The sequence below is a fragment of the Gymnoscopelus microlampas genome (assembly GCF_963454915.1).
Source record: "Gymnoscopelus microlampas genome assembly, chromosome: 15".
NCBI classification, from domain to species: Eukaryota; Metazoa; Chordata; class Actinopteri; order Myctophiformes; family Myctophidae; genus Gymnoscopelus; species Gymnoscopelus microlampas.
The window spans coordinates 35,272,414-35,289,489 of NC_139952.1; the positions used below are offsets into that span (position 1 = coordinate 35,272,414).

General features: G+C 41.3%; 3 protein-coding genes across 11 annotated transcripts in view; all 3 read right to left on the bottom strand.

Moving 5' to 3' along the window:
• macf1a (microtubule actin crosslinking factor 1a) overlaps positions 1-7,435 on the bottom strand; it is a 290,975-nt gene extending 283,540 nt beyond the window's left edge. For 7 of the 9 annotated variants that reach the window (XM_084080014.1, XM_084080018.1, XM_084080019.1 and 4 more), the window contains exon 1: positions 7,184-7,434. The gene's annotated coding sequence lies outside the window, so the exon portion shown is untranslated. Of the gene's footprint in view, positions 1-7,183 lie in introns of all 9 variants that reach the window. The other 2 variants (XM_084080015.1, XM_084080013.1) reach the window with 2 other exon arrangements.
• A 2,479-nt stretch (positions 7,436-9,914) lies between these two features.
• ndufs5 (NADH:ubiquinone oxidoreductase subunit S5) lies at positions 9,915-13,368 on the bottom strand. Its single transcript, XM_084080616.1, has 3 exons — positions 13,300-13,368; positions 12,040-12,259; positions 9,915-10,127 (listed from the first exon to the last, which is right to left on the bottom strand). The coding sequence occupies exons 2-3, from the start codon at positions 12,253-12,255 to the stop codon at positions 10,023-10,025; spliced, it is 321 nt and encodes a 106-aa protein (XP_083936742.1). The 5' UTR covers positions 12,256-12,259; positions 13,300-13,368; the 3' UTR covers positions 9,915-10,022.
• Positions 13,369-15,084: 1,716 nt separating this feature from the next.
• rnf19b (ring finger protein 19B) overlaps positions 15,085-17,076 on the bottom strand; it is a 34,775-nt gene continuing 32,783 nt past the window's right edge. Inside the window, exon 10 of the mRNA XM_084079621.1 lies at positions 15,085-17,060. Coding sequence (XP_083935747.1) covers positions 16,601-17,060 — 460 coding nt within the window. The 3' untranslated portion in view covers positions 15,085-16,600. The remainder of the gene's footprint in view (positions 17,061-17,076) is intronic.

The following is a 17,076-nucleotide window of genomic DNA, read 5'->3' on the forward strand; positions in this document are numbered from 1 at the left end:
TTGCTGACAGTGAGTTAGTTCGAGTGTAACTGGGTTTTTTTATAAATAGAGCCCGGAAATGGACGCTTCAAAGGCTGACTGTGGCTTTATACCTCTCTGTGGTGCAGCAGCGAAAAAGAAAAGAAAATGCATTTTTCAATGTGGAAAGAAACCAACACTGACAAATCTGGAGGAGTGTGAGAACCAGTTAGAGTTAGCTCACTTCCTGCCTGCTGTCTGTCAACCCCCCCCTTACCACCCACCCCGCCAAAGCTGTTTCGAATCACACTGTTTTAACCCATTAAGACCTGGAACTGTGTCATTTTTAGATTTGAGCTAAAAAGCATTATTTTACACTTTGGGCTATTCAAAAATAGCAGATATACAAGCTCATAGCGCGGCACCGAGTGCCGCGCTACGAGCTTGTAGATCTGCTATTTTTGAAAATTCGTGAAAATGTGTGCAAATCTTTGAATATATATATTTTTAAAGCGAACATTTTTAACTCAAATCTTTGCTTCTGGGGGTCCCTGGAACAAAATATTTTGATGGGGGTCCAAGACATGAAAAAGATTGAGCACCACTGACATAGAAACATACGTTTTTGAGAATACTGTTGAGATTTAGGAGACACGTAGAATCGGCTTCAGGTCTCAATGGGTTAATCCACAGACAAATAAATATGCATGCACTCACGTTCACATAAGAAGGATATGACAAACATACTGTGCCTGTGTAATATAGGCACAGATATGGTTTGGTTTTACACACACACACACACACACACGCACACAGATGTTGGTCCATGTCTCTGGCAGTGACAGAGTGCAGTAGTTCCATGATCACGCCATGTGGAGATGCTGAGCGCTTCACTGGCCAGAAGCAGCTCTCTGGGTTAGCAGCACTGACACAGTATTCTCTCACTGGCTGTGTGGGTGTGTTACTACTTGAAAAAGTGTACCGTGTGCCTTAGCGCAGTGGTTCTCAAACTTTTTCATGTCAAGGACCCCCAAATTGACACTTATTAGCCCGCGGACCCCCATTTGAAAAGATATGCCAGGGACCCCCATAGAGAAGATTTTTACGGCTCTAGCAGTGATTCTCAATCATTGTAATTTAAGGACCCCCAGTTTTACATGCATTAGGCTACGGACCCCCATTTAATGGCATTTCTATCTCTGGGACCCCAATTCATATTGTAAAATCAATGTTAATTTAACTCTGAGAGTGTACAAATGGAACCAAATGGACCCGTTAGGGTCCATTTGGTTCCATTTGTACACTCTCAGAGTTACAGTCCCATAAGGGTCCATTTGGTTCCTATAAATCATTTAGCCGGGGACCCCCTGGTATCCCCTCAAGTACCCCTGGGGGTCCCCGGACCCCACTTTGAGAACCAATGCCTTAGCGTCCACGCCTGCATCTATGATTGAGTGAGTGTGTTTCAGATGAGACAAAAAGAGACAAGTCAGAATTCTAACCCTACAGTAGCTAGAAATAGATACAAAGAACCAGCTGAGAGACAGAACAGAGGGGAAAAGAGAGAAAGACTGAAGTCTGGTTTATACTTTGTCGTATGACACCGTTTCACAACATACAGTAGCATGAATTAGTGTATGACAGGTAGAAAAATACAGAGAGAGACATATGGAAAAACAAACAGACAGACAGACTGGACAGGACTTGAATCGGGACAAGCTAGGATCCCTGATGATTTGCACTTTTTAAGCACACTTTAATATTCTGTAATGCTAACTTAAAAAAAGAAAGAAAGAAAAATTGCACTTAAACACTATACACACATACTGTGCTTCTATCTGCTTTGTTTTAATGTTACTTGTTTTTATTCTCTAGATGTTTGCTGATGTCTTTTCATTTTGAACTGAAAGTGGCTGAACAGCCATTTTATGCAAGTACACAGGGAATATGACATAATAATATGAATAATAAAATGATTCTGAATCTGAATCTGAGAAGCGGACAGATGCAGCGTAACTGCAGTAACTTCCAGTTTATGGCTTTGTCCGTGTCATTACACAACACAACATTCCAGAACACTCTGGACCATTTACAGCTGCATTTGAAAGCTCTATACATGCTCACCAACCAGACAGACAGACAGACAGACAGACAGACAGACACACAGACAGAGATAGAGAGAGAGACAGAGACAGGGAGCAGGAGCGCGAGACAGACGGAAGGACCGACAGAGAGGTCAGACGGACAGAAAAACACAGAGAAAAAGAGAGAGAGGGCAGTACTGAGTTACTTAAGCAGAAAAGCATATGACTTGCACATATGACTTACACAGACCGAGACAAGACGAGTCACTGACTGTCTTATTCCATGAACTCAGATATCACCTCATCAATAAACACACTCTGCATGACCTATGAACCTATCCCCTTCCTCTACACTGACCACATGATGAGTGTTCTTTTAAAGCTGCAATCCAGAACTTATTTTAATGAATAACACATTATTTTTTTAACCAATCTGTATTGTAGAGTATGTTTCTGCAGTGGTTGGAGGGGCATGGTCTCTCTACTCTTCCATTCAGAAATATAGACTGACTCTGGTGTTGGGTAGGACACCAACTTGACAAGGAATATTGCCTGAAGCTCATAAGTGCAATATGTCCCTTGGACAAGCAGGAATTCCCTCTTGAAAGAGCAGGAGAAGTTGAATCCCGGGTTCTGAGTGTAAAAATGGAAAAGGACAATTTTACATTCTCAGAGTTGGAGGGAGGGTGGGGAGACCTTTGTGAATCCTGTGGTGGTAACTCAGTTCCAGCTTCACCAAGCTGATGGCTGCTCATATAATCATGAAGTGCGCTCGTTTTGCTCAGCCTCAGAGACATAGACATGGGCGGGCCGGGAGTCAAACCGGTGACCTTCTGATTACCAGCTCCACCCACTGAGCTACGGCAGCTCCATGGTAGTTAAATTGACACTGAGTATTTTACAGTGTACTACTCTCACCTCATCATGTTTGTTTACCTACCTTGTGATGCACATAAAGGAATATTAGTTGCATCTATTGTCGGATGCTTGTGGCTTTTGACTCCCGTACTCCTTACTGTTGAGTGCTGGTAATGTTAGTGATCTAGGAACTCAAGCTCATTCCATTGTTGCGCTCGATTTCTCGCTGAATAGGACCTTCAGCTAAATGTAACTCAATGCGCAAGAATAAGAGTGCAGCCATTGTAGCTGTTTGTATGTTAACGATTTGGTCATTTAAGCTTATTCTACTGTTCCTACGCTGTCTGGCTTATTGTAGGTCACTCTGGGGAAGTGAAGTGTGATGTGTTATGAGGATGAACATGTGTGGGCAGATGTGGACAGTGTACAGCTTTAACCATTTTCAACCTGGCGTCTCTATTTTGGGGCATGTCATTGTACAGTAGTAGGAGAGTGAAAATAGTGAAAATAGCAGATCTACAAGCTCACAGCGTGTTGCAATGTGACACATTGTGAGCTTGTAGTTCTGCTATTTTTGCTAGTTTAAAATGCAGGCCTTCAGCCATGATGACTAACACCAACACACTGACTGAATCAATGGCTTGACTCAACTCATAATCACGTGCGTGGCGCTGCGCTCACACAAATGCATGTACATGCACGCACACGCACGCACACGCACACACACACACACACACACACACACACACACACACACACACACACACACACACACACACACACACACACACACACACACACACACACACACACACACACACACACACACACAGTGAATGGATGGCAGCCAAAATTCTCTAGCCTACTACTCAGCATCATTGGACTAAGAAGGAGAAATAACAGACCAGAGAGAGAGTTGAGAATGAGAAAGGCAGTGTGTGTGTGGGGGGGGGGGGGGGGGGCAATGCAAGAGGAAGAGAAAGAGAGAGAGAGAGAGATGAGGGGAGAAAGAGCCCAGAGTGGGATCTATGACAGTGCTTTTACTAGAATAATGTTCTCATGTGTCATTAAATGGCCATCTCTCAACATGCTCTGATCAATATTTACTCTACTCTACGTTGTCACTATTAGCCTGAACACAAGACAGGAAATAGGAAACGCTTATCTCTTTCTCTCTCCCCTCCCTTTCTCACAATCTCTCCTTGCCTCCATCTCTCTCTCTCCTTTCCTCCCCACACATCTGTGTACCAATTAGATCATACAATACTGTTGGAAGTGCCACAGTTTGTCCGTCTTTCTTTCTCTTCTCCTCCTTGTCTGTATATGTCTGTCCGTCTGTCTGCCTGCCTGCCTGTCTGTCTGTCTGCATCTCTCTCTCGTTTATGTTGCAGAGTTGTTAGAAAAGCTTATTTCTCTCCACCGTGCTCTCATTCATTCCTGCAGGAGTCATGAAAAGATGTAGAAGCGTCTCTCTCTCTCTATCATTCTCTCCCTCTATCATTCTCTCCCTCTATCATTCTCTCTCTCTCTCTGTCTCTCTCTCTAGTACGAAGATGCTCTATGCATACCAAAGAGCTGTGGGAATAGCAAACTAATTCAGAGCCTGCTGGCTAGACAGACGGACACACACACACACACACACACACACACACACACACACACACACACACACACACACACACACACACACACACACACACACACACACACACACACACACACACACACACACACACACACACACACACACACACACACACACACAGTAAGACACAGAGTGCAGGTGGCAGTTAATTAGACTGACAGCCTTCTCACATGAGATATGATTTCAATGACATGAAAGGAACAGGTACGTCATTGCTGTCTATATAACAATTCTCAAGGTACCATTTCTATATATAGACATCTAAGGCCTAACCCTAAAAACATCAGTCACCTGAAGATATAGGCAATATAGTGACTATATTGTATAAAGGTAATTATTGGAAATTACAATACATGCGTATACTGCTAACGGTTTGTGCAGCATAAGAGAGAAGGAGAGAAGGCCTACTGAGAAATATTGCTTTCATAGTGCTCCAATTGCATTTGTCCCATCCACTAAATACAGTCAGGGGGAATGGCGACTGCAGAGAAGAAGGGTGTGAGAGAAAACTAGTGTCAAGTTATTAACCACTTAAGCCCTATTCCATTCTTTTTTTTCTCCCCCAAAATACCTGATCTACAAGATCAGAACAGGCAACAAGCCATACATTGTGATCTTAAAGAGCTGCTATTTTGGAAACATTTAGATGCATTTTTTTCAATTGTTGAAAATCTTTGCCCAGAATAGGGAAGCCAGGGTGAGAGTATCCTGGAAAGCATCTATATCATTTTAGCTTTTGGCTATTCAAAAATAGCAGATATACAAGCTCACAGCGCGTCACTTTGCACCGCCCTGCAAGCTTGTACATGTGCTATTTTTGAACATTTTCGAAAAATCTTGTGGGGTGAGATCTATGTTGAATGCACTTATTGTAAGTCGCTTTGGATAAAAGCGTCTGCTAAATGACTGTAATGTAATCTAATGATTTAGAAGGCATTTGTAGAATCAGCCTCGGGTCTTAATGGGTTAATAGCTGGATGTATCCCAGCCCAATAATGTAGGCTTGGATGTGAATTATTATTACAAAGCTCTTGGCATCAATAGACCAATGCATGACTGGGCTGAACAGCCTGAACTTAACACACTTGACATAAGGCTGTCCTGTACAATGGGGGTGGAGATGTACATTTGGCCATCTGGCTTAACTCGGCGGGGGGTCCCCGAATGTAGATTTCTTTTTTTTGCCCTACCTTGTAGCTACAGTATTCCTCACACAGTTTCCTAGACAGGCAGCGACAAACCGAGCCTCCCAATGGCTGTGTGAGAGAAGCTGAGCAGAGCAGAACTGAGTGAGGCTACGGAATAAAAAGAGGGCAAGGAATGGAGACTTGTAGTAGAAATACATTGGGTTGTCGGGTAGTATAGGGTCCGTTGATGTAACTGGTAGAAATAGACAGATCTGCTCGATAAATAAATAGGTCGGATATTTCGGGTGCACCTGCGCACACACAAAATAGAGACGATAAGGAAGAAAAGAAAAAGATTCAAAGGTTTTTGTCTGTATACTTAATTTTCATCAGTGTATGCAGAGGCTGTGTGACGCGTTAGATCAGTGAGGTCCAGGGACCATCTGAGTTCCTTGAGGGTGTTCCAAATGGACCCTTACAGGTCTGTAAACTCTGAGAGTGTACAAATGGATCCAAATCGACCCTTACATGTCTGTAACTCAGAGTGTATAAATGGAACCAAATGGACCCTTACAGTTCTGTAACTCTGAGTGTACAAATGGAACCAAATCGACCCTTACAGGTCTGTAACTCTGAGAGTGTACAAATGGACCCTTACAGGTCTGTAACTCTGAGGGTGTACAAAGGGTCCATTTGGTTTTATTTGTACACTCTCAGCGTTATGGGGGTCCTTGAAATTAGAAGGTTTGAGAACCACTGCGTTAGATATGTGAATGATATGTGCTATAGTCTGTGTGGCGGTGGGTTTGATATGGAGAGGAGAGGATCTGTTCCTATATGCATGAGTGGACATCATCACAGCTCCCATGGCTTCTGTTGGGAGAAATGTGTGTCCAGGACGCGACCAACATGGAGTCAGTCGGGCTATATGTAGCCCATAGTACCAACATATAATGAACTCTTTGTCCACGCTATACCGGCTGGTTAATTAACTAATTGCGTTAATCTATTTGCGCTGACACTTGTGTTGTGCCCCGCATCGTGGGAGCCTTGATCACGACCCCAAAAACCTGCTCATTTCACACGTTTGGTCCGTTTCCATCCCTGACCAGCACACAAAGGCAGCAGGAGCGGCGTGCTTTACAAATAGAATACAAATGTGTGATCATGTAGTAGCCTATACACCATTTTTAAATAAAATAGTATAGTGATGTAATCAGTACCACTCATACCTGCATTCTCACTATATCCTCATAAATAGGCTCTATGGGTGACAGCGTTTCAGCCAGTGATCAACATGTTCTATCGATTAGCGTATTGATAAGGGCAGCCACCTATAGGTGGCTGCTCTTATCAATAGGCTGATCGATATATACCAATATCATACATTCCAAACCCCCAATACTTTACAATACAGGCCTAATGCACTGGTTCCATCCAATGTAATAGGATGGAGACGGCAACGTTACACACATGACAAAGTGATTGAACCACCAGGGCTCATGCCTTACCGGGAGAACGGCGATGCCACAGTCCGGGCGCAGGGAGACAAGAGACCCGCGGGATGCTGGAGATCTCCCGCGCCACAAATTCACCTTTAATGCTGCTCTAATGTCAGGCTACCGATCCGTTCCGTTCCGTTCCTCCACGCCCGGGACGAGGCACCGAACAATACCGTGGATGTGAATGATTCGGGCTAATGGCTGTCTATATTCCTCCTCCTTCTACCCCTCTCTCTCTCTCTCTCCCTCCTATACTCCTAGTCTCTCTCTCCCTCTCTCTCATTTACTCCCCTTTCGTCTCTCTCTCTCTTCTTGTCTACAACCCCCACCACTACACCCACCATTTACTCTCACTTTCACACACTCTCCCGTTGACCTCCTGAATAGGCTATTTTCACGGGTCTAGCATTTAACCCATGTCCATTGAACTGTCGCGAAAACGGAATTTGGGTTTGTATGTCCAGCCAGCCGTCGGTCAGTCAGTCAGCAGCTCCGCCAACCGACACAGACTGGAGGCTCACGCTCTGTTTTTTGGGGAGGAATATAAAAAAAGGGGCGTTCACGCTGACATATTTGAAGAGGCTACTCATCTTTATTCACGTAATACAGTGTAGAGTTCAAGCCCAACGTTATGTGATGGTCTATGGCTCTACTTCACATCATCCCATTCACACGAGATCTTAATCCAGGGGTTTAATAATCCCTCTACACGCGCGCGCGCGCACACACACACACACACACACACACACACACACACACACACACACACACACACACACACACACCTCATCCAAGTTCCAACATGCATGCTCCTCTTATCCAACATCTGGGGAAGGAGAAGGATTTCATTTTTCATAAAAGTGAATGTATCTGAAGCACAGAGCCTTTCCCATGGCTACAGGGCCAGGCAGGCAGCCTTCAGCATTGGGGCACCAGCGAAAACACATTAGTTTACTGTCCAACACTCTATCCCAGACAGTGGTTATATCAAACTGTTTAATGTCAAGGACCCCAAAATTAATATTTGGCCTTGGACACCCATCTGAAAATATGTTGTGACAGGGACCCCAATACAAGATATATGCTGTTAAAATAATTCAAAAATATTATAGGCATACATCACATTTTTTCAATATTTATTTTTGAAAATAGCTACAAACTCACAATCGGCTATTCTCAAATAGCATATAGGGTTAACGTGGTTAAACTGATTGTAATGCTAAATTAGCTTATTTTTGGCTGGAGACCCCTCTGGAACGCCCTCAAGGACCCCTGAGGGTCCCCAGACCCCACTTTGAGAACCATTGCACTATTCATCCCATGATGTCCCATCCCAGTATGTGACTCATATCTCCTCCATGCATCGGCCCTGTCACAGAGTGCAAGGGAATGCTGGCCGACAGTTCTGGATTAGCGGGGCAGAGCTGACTATACTGTCTTAATCAAACAACAGCTAATGGTATTTCTGTTTGACTGGTCACGTGAAAAATAGGCTACTGCTGCGATGATAATCAGGGGGGCAGTTTACTGTGATCTCTGTTGATCATATATAGGCTAGTCATAAAGATGATTTATTATGGATGATATAAGTTATAGTACTAAATGAGCTGTCATAAAGTGCACGTCGTGTTCTGTAGCAAGCTGTTCATGACCTTGGTTTTGGCCTATAAAATAACCTAATTCGATAAAGAAAGCCTATACACACTGTCTCAGAGAGACCAATTAACCAATTGAAACCTTGTGATGAAGAATGGATCCAGGTCTCACATAATAGAATGTAGCCTAGTACTGTTTTACAAGGGATAGATGTTAAGACTACAGTAAGTGCAGTCACACGTTGTGCTCTGCCAACATGGTACACATAGGCCCTCACTCTAGTCCAAAATCTCCAAATTGACAGATTTTCAACTGTGGCATCCTTATTCAATATAAAATATACACATATTCTGGATGGCAAAATCCCTTAGTGGACAGATAATGATGCAAAACTGAGCTAATGCTCCTTTACCATAGTAAACTGTACTGATCATTATTCAATATTTCATAATTTTGCATTTAAGGACACCCTCAAATCTGTGCTCAAAAGGGCCAGAGAGAAATTTCCTCGTTATCTGACAATCTTTTAGTGTCTGCCAAGACAAGGACGAACTAAATTGGTAAGCTAATAAACAAATTCTTGCAGTTTCATAGAAGTCACTTGCAGATGCCTACATTTCATTGCAGGCTCTCTCTCTCTGAAGGGAATATCTGTGTTACAGGCGCCATCTTGTGGTGGTATTAAGAACATTCTAATCTCATCAACTCAGGTTAGAACACTAGTAATTGAATCTCAGATGTCAAAGAGCATCCGTTCACATCCGCTCACTCATCGCTCTCTCATCATCCCAAGGGAGTGTTTACTTACCAATCTACAGAGTGGTTTAGTAGAATTTAGTCTGCACTCTGCAGGTTAAGAAAATGAAGTGCAGCAGTTAATCTTCCAAAGGGTCAACACTGAATTTGGTATATTACTAACCATGAGTTATTTTACAATTTGATTAAGATGTATTCATCCATTTTTTGCACATCCTTGAGTCCTTATTGTCTAAATTAAAATAATTATGTACGTCCAAAGCACACACCGAGTGATTTAAAAATAAAACTTTTCAGCTAAATTCACCAGTGGATCCCATATTTAACTCAAATCTATCCATACCTTTTCTGCACATCTCCTACACCAAAAAATAAAAACAAAGAAGAAAATGGTCAATAATAACATTTATTTGTGAACTTGTACAGGGCAGAGGGACAATATATGAATTATTATACACAAGGTCGGGGGGGACACAGGCAGTATGTGTGCGCTCCCTCAGGGTGTCTGCTCTCCCTTGCCTGAGTGCTGGGGTGGGGTAATGTATTTCCCCTCCTTCACCAGCTTGTCTCTCTGCTGACGGATCTGATACAGCCGCTGGTTCTAGAGAGGGGAGGAGAGGGACAAAAATGCTTAAGTCTGAGTTATACTTCATTGCTTGAGGGTGTCGCGTACTGGAAATAGCCGATCTAAACTCATAATGTGTCACAGCGCAACTTGTTGTGAGCTTGTAGATCTGCCATTTGTTATGTGCGACACCGGCAAGCAACTAAGTACCAATCGGGCATTACGGTATATACACTGCAGTTGCTGATGCATACGATATTAACACTTCCATCAGCAAATTTCAATTACCTGTCCGTCACTTTCTCCAGAATACTAACAGAAATTCCATGTCCCCATTTAATTATTTGAGGTTGATATAACTTTAGTCTTTTAATCAGTTTTGATGTAATAGATTCACAGGGAAGCCATGTCGTTAACAGACCCCGTCTTGTTCAAGGTGGTAAGAACCCTGTGTTTATTACAGACTGACAATGCCTGTTGAGACAGAGTTGATTTATTTTATACACATTCTAAACACACATTTCATTTAGCTAAGATGGAGAAAATGTGGCCTGTCGCTGGAGCAGGGGCCGAGACACAGGCCTCTCTGGAAACCATAGGCTGCCTTGCTGATACTACTGTAGGATCAGATCCAGCCAGAATATTTCTACTGCAATACCCCTATATTGTCATATCAGCTCTCCTGCTATTTCAATACACAAAGGGGGCATGAACAGCTTTCCTCTCATAAATATATCAACAAGCATTTTAATTAATGTCAGACTGACATTAAACGTTATTCAACTGAACACCAGGTATAGTAGAGTAAAGATTTCCAATGTGTGCTATTTAAAACTTCACCACAATGTGAATATGTGTCTTTGTAGCCACATTATAATAAGAAGTTGTTGCCTCCTGAGTAAGCAATTGTGAGTAATTTTCAGATGTCTCCGTTTAGGTTAATGTAGCTTCAGCTTGTGACGAGGAGGATCATTTAGGCACTAAAGGCATAGATTAAACAAAATAATAATTGAAAAAGAATCAACAGATTAATCATTTTGCAAATACTAATGTCTCATGGATTGACATAGACTGTGGTCAACAAAGTATATAGTGTTTAACTGGTTAATCATTATTTTCTGGCAAAATATTACAAATGAACTACAAAATATAGTAATATATATTGTGTGACATTGAATTGGAATCTTGGTTCTTCCGTTCTGCTATAGTAGGGGTAGGGCTGGACAATATGGACACAATAAAAACAATTCACAATATGTTTGACAAATATCTCAACATCGATAGTGACAGTTTTGTGGGAGATGACTATTAGTGCTTTGCTTTTAAAATGACAATGATTATTATTATTTACACAATGAGATTCAAGAAAAATAATAAAATCATCAATCATCATAGTAATGCCAATATAATAACTAAGTGGGAAAAGGCATATAATAGAACAATCAGGTATGTTAAAAAAAACAACCTGGCTTTACTGTAATGCAGCCGGTAAAACCACAGAAATACAACACTTATTCCATACCACAATTCTACGAGATGCAAAATCCCAGACAATATCTAGTCTCAAAAGCAAGAACATCTTTTTGGGGTCACTCACAATATTCCCTTAAACACATACTTGTAAACCACTATTACAATCCTTATTAGACAGACAGTATGAGTAACACGTGTGTTTAACTGCTGATCTATTTGAACTACATTCCTGCTAATCTGTTTCTTTTTGTTTTATTAATTTCAGTTTTTAGTAATTTATATTATTTCTTTCTGTATAGGAGATTAAGTACTGTCTGTTGACTTTCAAGACTCAGTCATTGCACTACAGACTCTTCTTAAAGTGAAAAAAGAAGAAGTTTGCATTTGATTGGGTTAATAAAAACATTAATGTCTTTAAAACAAATTTAAAGACATTATGAAAACAACCGTTACTGACAGCAGACACTACACTCACCGTCTTCTGCCTGTGCATGCACTCGTAGAAGTCATCAAACTCCACTTTGCACTCCTTCTTGGCACGGGTTTGCCCGATGCCGTGGGCACACTCAATCCACTCCTTCTCAAAGGAATGGCACCGTGATGCCCGCTTGTTGGGCTGCTCCCCGCTCTGTATCTGGATCCATTTGTCTATGTCGATGCCCAACCGGGACTGGATGTCAACGAACGGCATGGTGCTGAATGAGGAGAGATGGAGAAAGACGGGTGAATTGGAGAGACATAGCAGACATACAAGTCAAAATTAGAAGCAGAACTATCGATTACTTTCTTAGTGATGATTTTAACCATTACTTATTAAATTAAAATTAAAGTCACATTTTATACTTTGTTGCACAACTGGTTTGTGAAAAGAAATTGTGAAAAAAACAGACCTACAAGCTCAAAACATGTCATATCGCGACACGTTGTGAGCATGTAGATCAGTTATGTTCAGTTTTTGAAACTTTTCACCTATGACATGCCCAAAATAGAGAATTTGTATTAATTATTTTATTACATTTTCAATTATTTTTTATAAAACAATAATCGAAAATGTAATAAAAAGAATTAGAGTTAGCTCATCACCAGCCATCTGCACTGCAGTTCAAGAGAGTATCCTCCCAGAACATTGTGCTTTAATACAATGTGAAATGTGAATACAATGTGAACAAACTCAGTCATTTTGGGGCATAAACAAGAAGTTGAAGGATAACATTAAGTCTGATAATGATGTACAGTGCATGTTCACATCATGTACACTTTACATTAAGACCAGTTTTCAAATATTGTATTTTTTATAATATTTGGACAAAATAGCCAATTTTACATGGAGGTGCCCATATGTCCCTAGTGCCCACCTATCCTGTATGCGTCTCATGTTTATGTATCCAGCCAAATAAGCCCTGGGGCTTTTTGTGTTATCCTTTTAGCATAACCTTTGACTGTACCGTACTGTTAATAATCACGTTAATAAAGTATTCAATCATTCAATCAATCTAGTACCACAGTAACATTGTTTAGGTTACTGTAATATTCTTACAGATGTACAGTTTACAAGCTGTTGTTATTAAGAGCCCTTGACAGCTTGCTCACGCTAACGTCAAAAGGCCACTCGCTCTAATTAAGAATTCGAGCATTACTTTCATTCAAACATGTAGAATAACGTTTAGGGTTTAAACAATATACACCAGAGACCCGGTCAAACTAAACAAAATGCATCCTAAACATATTTATTTACCGTGTTTTGCAGGAACCACTTTAACCTTCCGTGAAAGCCCAGCACACGTTCTGCTTTACGTTGGAGAACCAAACACGAGCGTAAAGGAGGCAGTGAGATTATATTTTACGGCACTGCTGTGAATAATACTCTATTGCGCAATGGCCAGTAGTGGAAGAAGTTCACACATTTTGTACTTAAGTAAAAGTATCCATACCACAATGTAAAATGACTCTGTTGAAAATAAAAGTTCACTATTCAAAATTTACATGAGTAAAAGTACAAAAGTATTTCATGTCATCCACATATACTTAAAGTACCAAAAGTAAAAGCACTCATTAGGCAGAATGTCCCATTTCACATGTTTTCAAAATGCATACAACTCTTTTGAAAATAGCAGATCTACAAGCTCACATTGCGACACGTTGTGACCTTGTAGATCAGCTATTTTCGAATATCTGAAGAATATAGGCCTATAGGGCTGATGTGGTTAGTGTGTGTTTTGTAAAAATAATAAAAATCTACAAAGTAACTAGTAACTAAAGTTTTAAAATAATTGTAGTGGAGTAAAAGTACAATATTTGCCTCTGAGATGTAGTGGAGTAGAAGTAAAAGTATTGGAAATACTCCAGTAAAGTAAAAATACCCAAAATAATTTGTACAGTAGTTACTTAACACCACTGGCAATGACTGAATACAAACAGATGTAGACAATAATAACATCACAAGGATAACGTTGCAATGGTTTTCAAACGTAGGTGTATTAATATGATCACCATCACCATCATCATCATCACCACCAGTCTCCTAGTAACACTAAAATGAATGTTCCTTTTGTATGTTTAAAGTTACAAGTTTCGCTCCTCCCACACAATCCATTTTGTCAATGGGCCATTTTATTCAGGCCTTTTGAAGAATTCTATAGAATAATTAGGCCAAACATTTTAATCTTATTCCAGCCTTCTGTAACGTTTTGAGCTCAGGCTCAGTGCCATATACTGTTCTTTTGATTTTCTTTCATACAATCAATTTGACTCTTGTATTTAGGTGCAACAGATGATTGTTTATTTTATTTTTTTCCAAAGTCCACAAATATCTTTCATAGTCCTGCATATACAACCCCACACAGGGCAGGACTTTAACAGTGCCAGGAGTTACACTTATTGAAAACACTCACATATTGCCATCTATTACACTCAAAACCTTGTACACAAGTACTGTGTTCTTTCTTTATACATCATTTCCATCACCCTATTTCAGTGTAATTCAGAAAGTTCTGTTTCAGTACATGGTACATTCATAAGTTGATTTCAATAGACAGGCAGTAACAAAGTGACGACTGATAATCATATTATCAACAGACAAGTGCTGCCCAGTCATATGAACAGCTACTTACATGTAAATTCATAAAGCTACTCTTGAGATGAAAAAGCTTCCAAGTTGATTCCTTGAATTTAAGGAAAAACCTGGTAAAAATAAAATTTAAACGTAAAGCACAAATGGAATAAAAAGCTAAGAAACTATTCCAGTTATTAAGTATGATTATTACAAAGAGCTGATCAGCGTCAATAGGGGACGAGTTTCATTCCAAAGTGAGTTATCCACCATTTGGCATACAATACAGACACTTATGATTGATAGTGCAACATTAAAAATAAATCTGACTACTTTTTTCTAAAAGACAGTACTAAGTCCTTGGTTCACACAAGAGTAACACTTTTACAGATAGGATCCTCTATATTTCAGAGCTGTTAATTGATTAACTGCATGGAATGACCCCCTCCCCCCACCCACCCCCAAAGTTGATATAAAGCATTTTGGAAACAAACTCTTGATTTTGTTACATCCAATATAACAGGCTTTCTGGTAGTGGATTTATTTTGGTTGTACCACAGACAAATTTATGCAGTAAACACAGTAATAGCAATAAACAATTGACAGCAAAAAAGATAGACATTTGAGATAAAGTGCACAAGTGCTCATTCAAAAATAAAAATCCAGTCAGACAGTGGGACAAACTAATACATTCATCAAGATTTCATTCATTCCACTATCTGTAAGCTTGTGGATTTTGTCTGTCTGACTTTTGCAGCTCTGTAACTAACAATCATTCAATCCTCTCTGCTCCATATACTTGCACACAAAGACAAGGACAGACAACAACATTCAAGTGGGTCAGACCATTTACCAGTTAGCGTGTTGGAAACAAAGTCAGTCGGTGTGTGTTGCGTTGGTCAAAAGGAAAGCTTCATCATTGCCACTGTCTGTAAGGCAGTCAGGCAGGCGGTCAAGTCAGTCATTTGCATGTGCAACTGCCTGTAGGTTGACTTCAGTTGTGGTCCTATCATCCGAGGCATACAAGAGCCTTGTAATAATGAAAGAGTTCTGACAATGAACAAACACATTGTCGGCTGACTTCCTGAAACTTAGCTTAATTGCCATGTATTAAGAGCTCAGTGGACATATTTCATTGGACTTCTTTAACAGAACAGAACAGATTAGAATAGAAATGTCACAGCAGTCCAGGATAATCAAGACATTAACTGTCAGAACTCTGTCATTTCCACAGATCAGCGAGCATGGGCTGTCTCTTTTCGACGACATCTCCTTCTCTGTGCAGGACAAGTTAGATTCAAGTGCAGATATAACCTCCGCTAAGCCACGTCTCTGTGCAAAACTACACTCTCACCAGTCTCACAGGAGCCCGCAGCACTTTGACACCTTCCACACACAAGACATAGTCATGCAGACTCATGCACACAGCAAATCATACAATTTCAAGGTTCATTCAGATATAAATAGGGGAAAAAACAAGACAGTGTACAAAGTCCACGCACATTCACACATTTTTAACCCCCCCCCCCCATCTCTCTTTTCCTCAATAATGTTTTTACCATCATCGTACTTTTACCCACTGCTGTGCTTGGCAACGTTTCACCTAATTTCATCATTTATTTTTTATCATATTATCTTGTGGCAAATTTGTACCTCTTGTTTTGCTATTTTTTTGCTTAAGTAGCCAAGGCATTTTGCACCAAGAAGTAAACATAAAACATCATGTTATAAATATCTAAGAGGTAGAATCCTGAAAATAACCTCAGTGAGGACATTAACAGGTCAATAGATCGACAGATAGACAGACTGACAGGTAAAAGTACATAAAGGCTGTCTGCGTGTAAGAAGGTTTTGGTGCGTGAATCAAAAAAACGAACGAAAAAGTGAAACAAAATAAATCTATGAGCCGCGTGAAAGCTAAAACATGGAATTGTCGGGGAGTTTCTTATTTTGTGCAATCCTGAGAGGCTGGGGGGCCTGTGTTCTCTCAGACATAGAGGATTACGTTGCTGTCTGCGGGACAGTGAAGGCCTTCGGTGGAGGGGTTCAGCGCTCTGCAGGATGGGGGCTGGGGCAGGGCCTGGTGGGAGGAGGACAGCGGGCGACAGCTCTTCGGGTGAGGCGAGTCACAGTCGTCCGACGTCAGCTCGGCGATGTCATCCGACTGCGTGTCCGACATCTCCAGGTCGCTACGGATGCTCTCCGGCTGAGCCAGGGTGACGTCGCGGAGGCCCTCTCGGATGGACGCCCCCGGCGACAGGCCCAGCTCAGAGCCGGACAATGCCACCCCACCCCTCCTGGAGCTGCAGTCCTGAGGCTCCTCCCCTCCCGAGCCGCTCGCCATGGCGGCTGTGCCCGGAGGCGGGGTTAGGTCCTCTTCGCTGGTCAGGCAGAGATGGCTGGGTTTGGTCTCAATGTCCACCTGGATCTCCAGGTTGGTGCACTCCCTGCAGAGGAACAAGA

What these genes read in the sequence shown, in the direction of transcription:
- ndufs5 (XM_084080616.1), bottom strand. Translation starts at nt 12,255, where the DNA reads ATGCCGTTCGTTGACATCCAGTCCCGGTTGGGCATCGACATAGACAAA. An exon ending in GCATGCACAGGCAGAAGACG is followed by an intron (nt 10,128 to 12,039) that starts GTGAGTGTAGTG and finishes TCCCCTCTCTAG; the next exon opens with AACCAGCGGCTGTATCAGAT.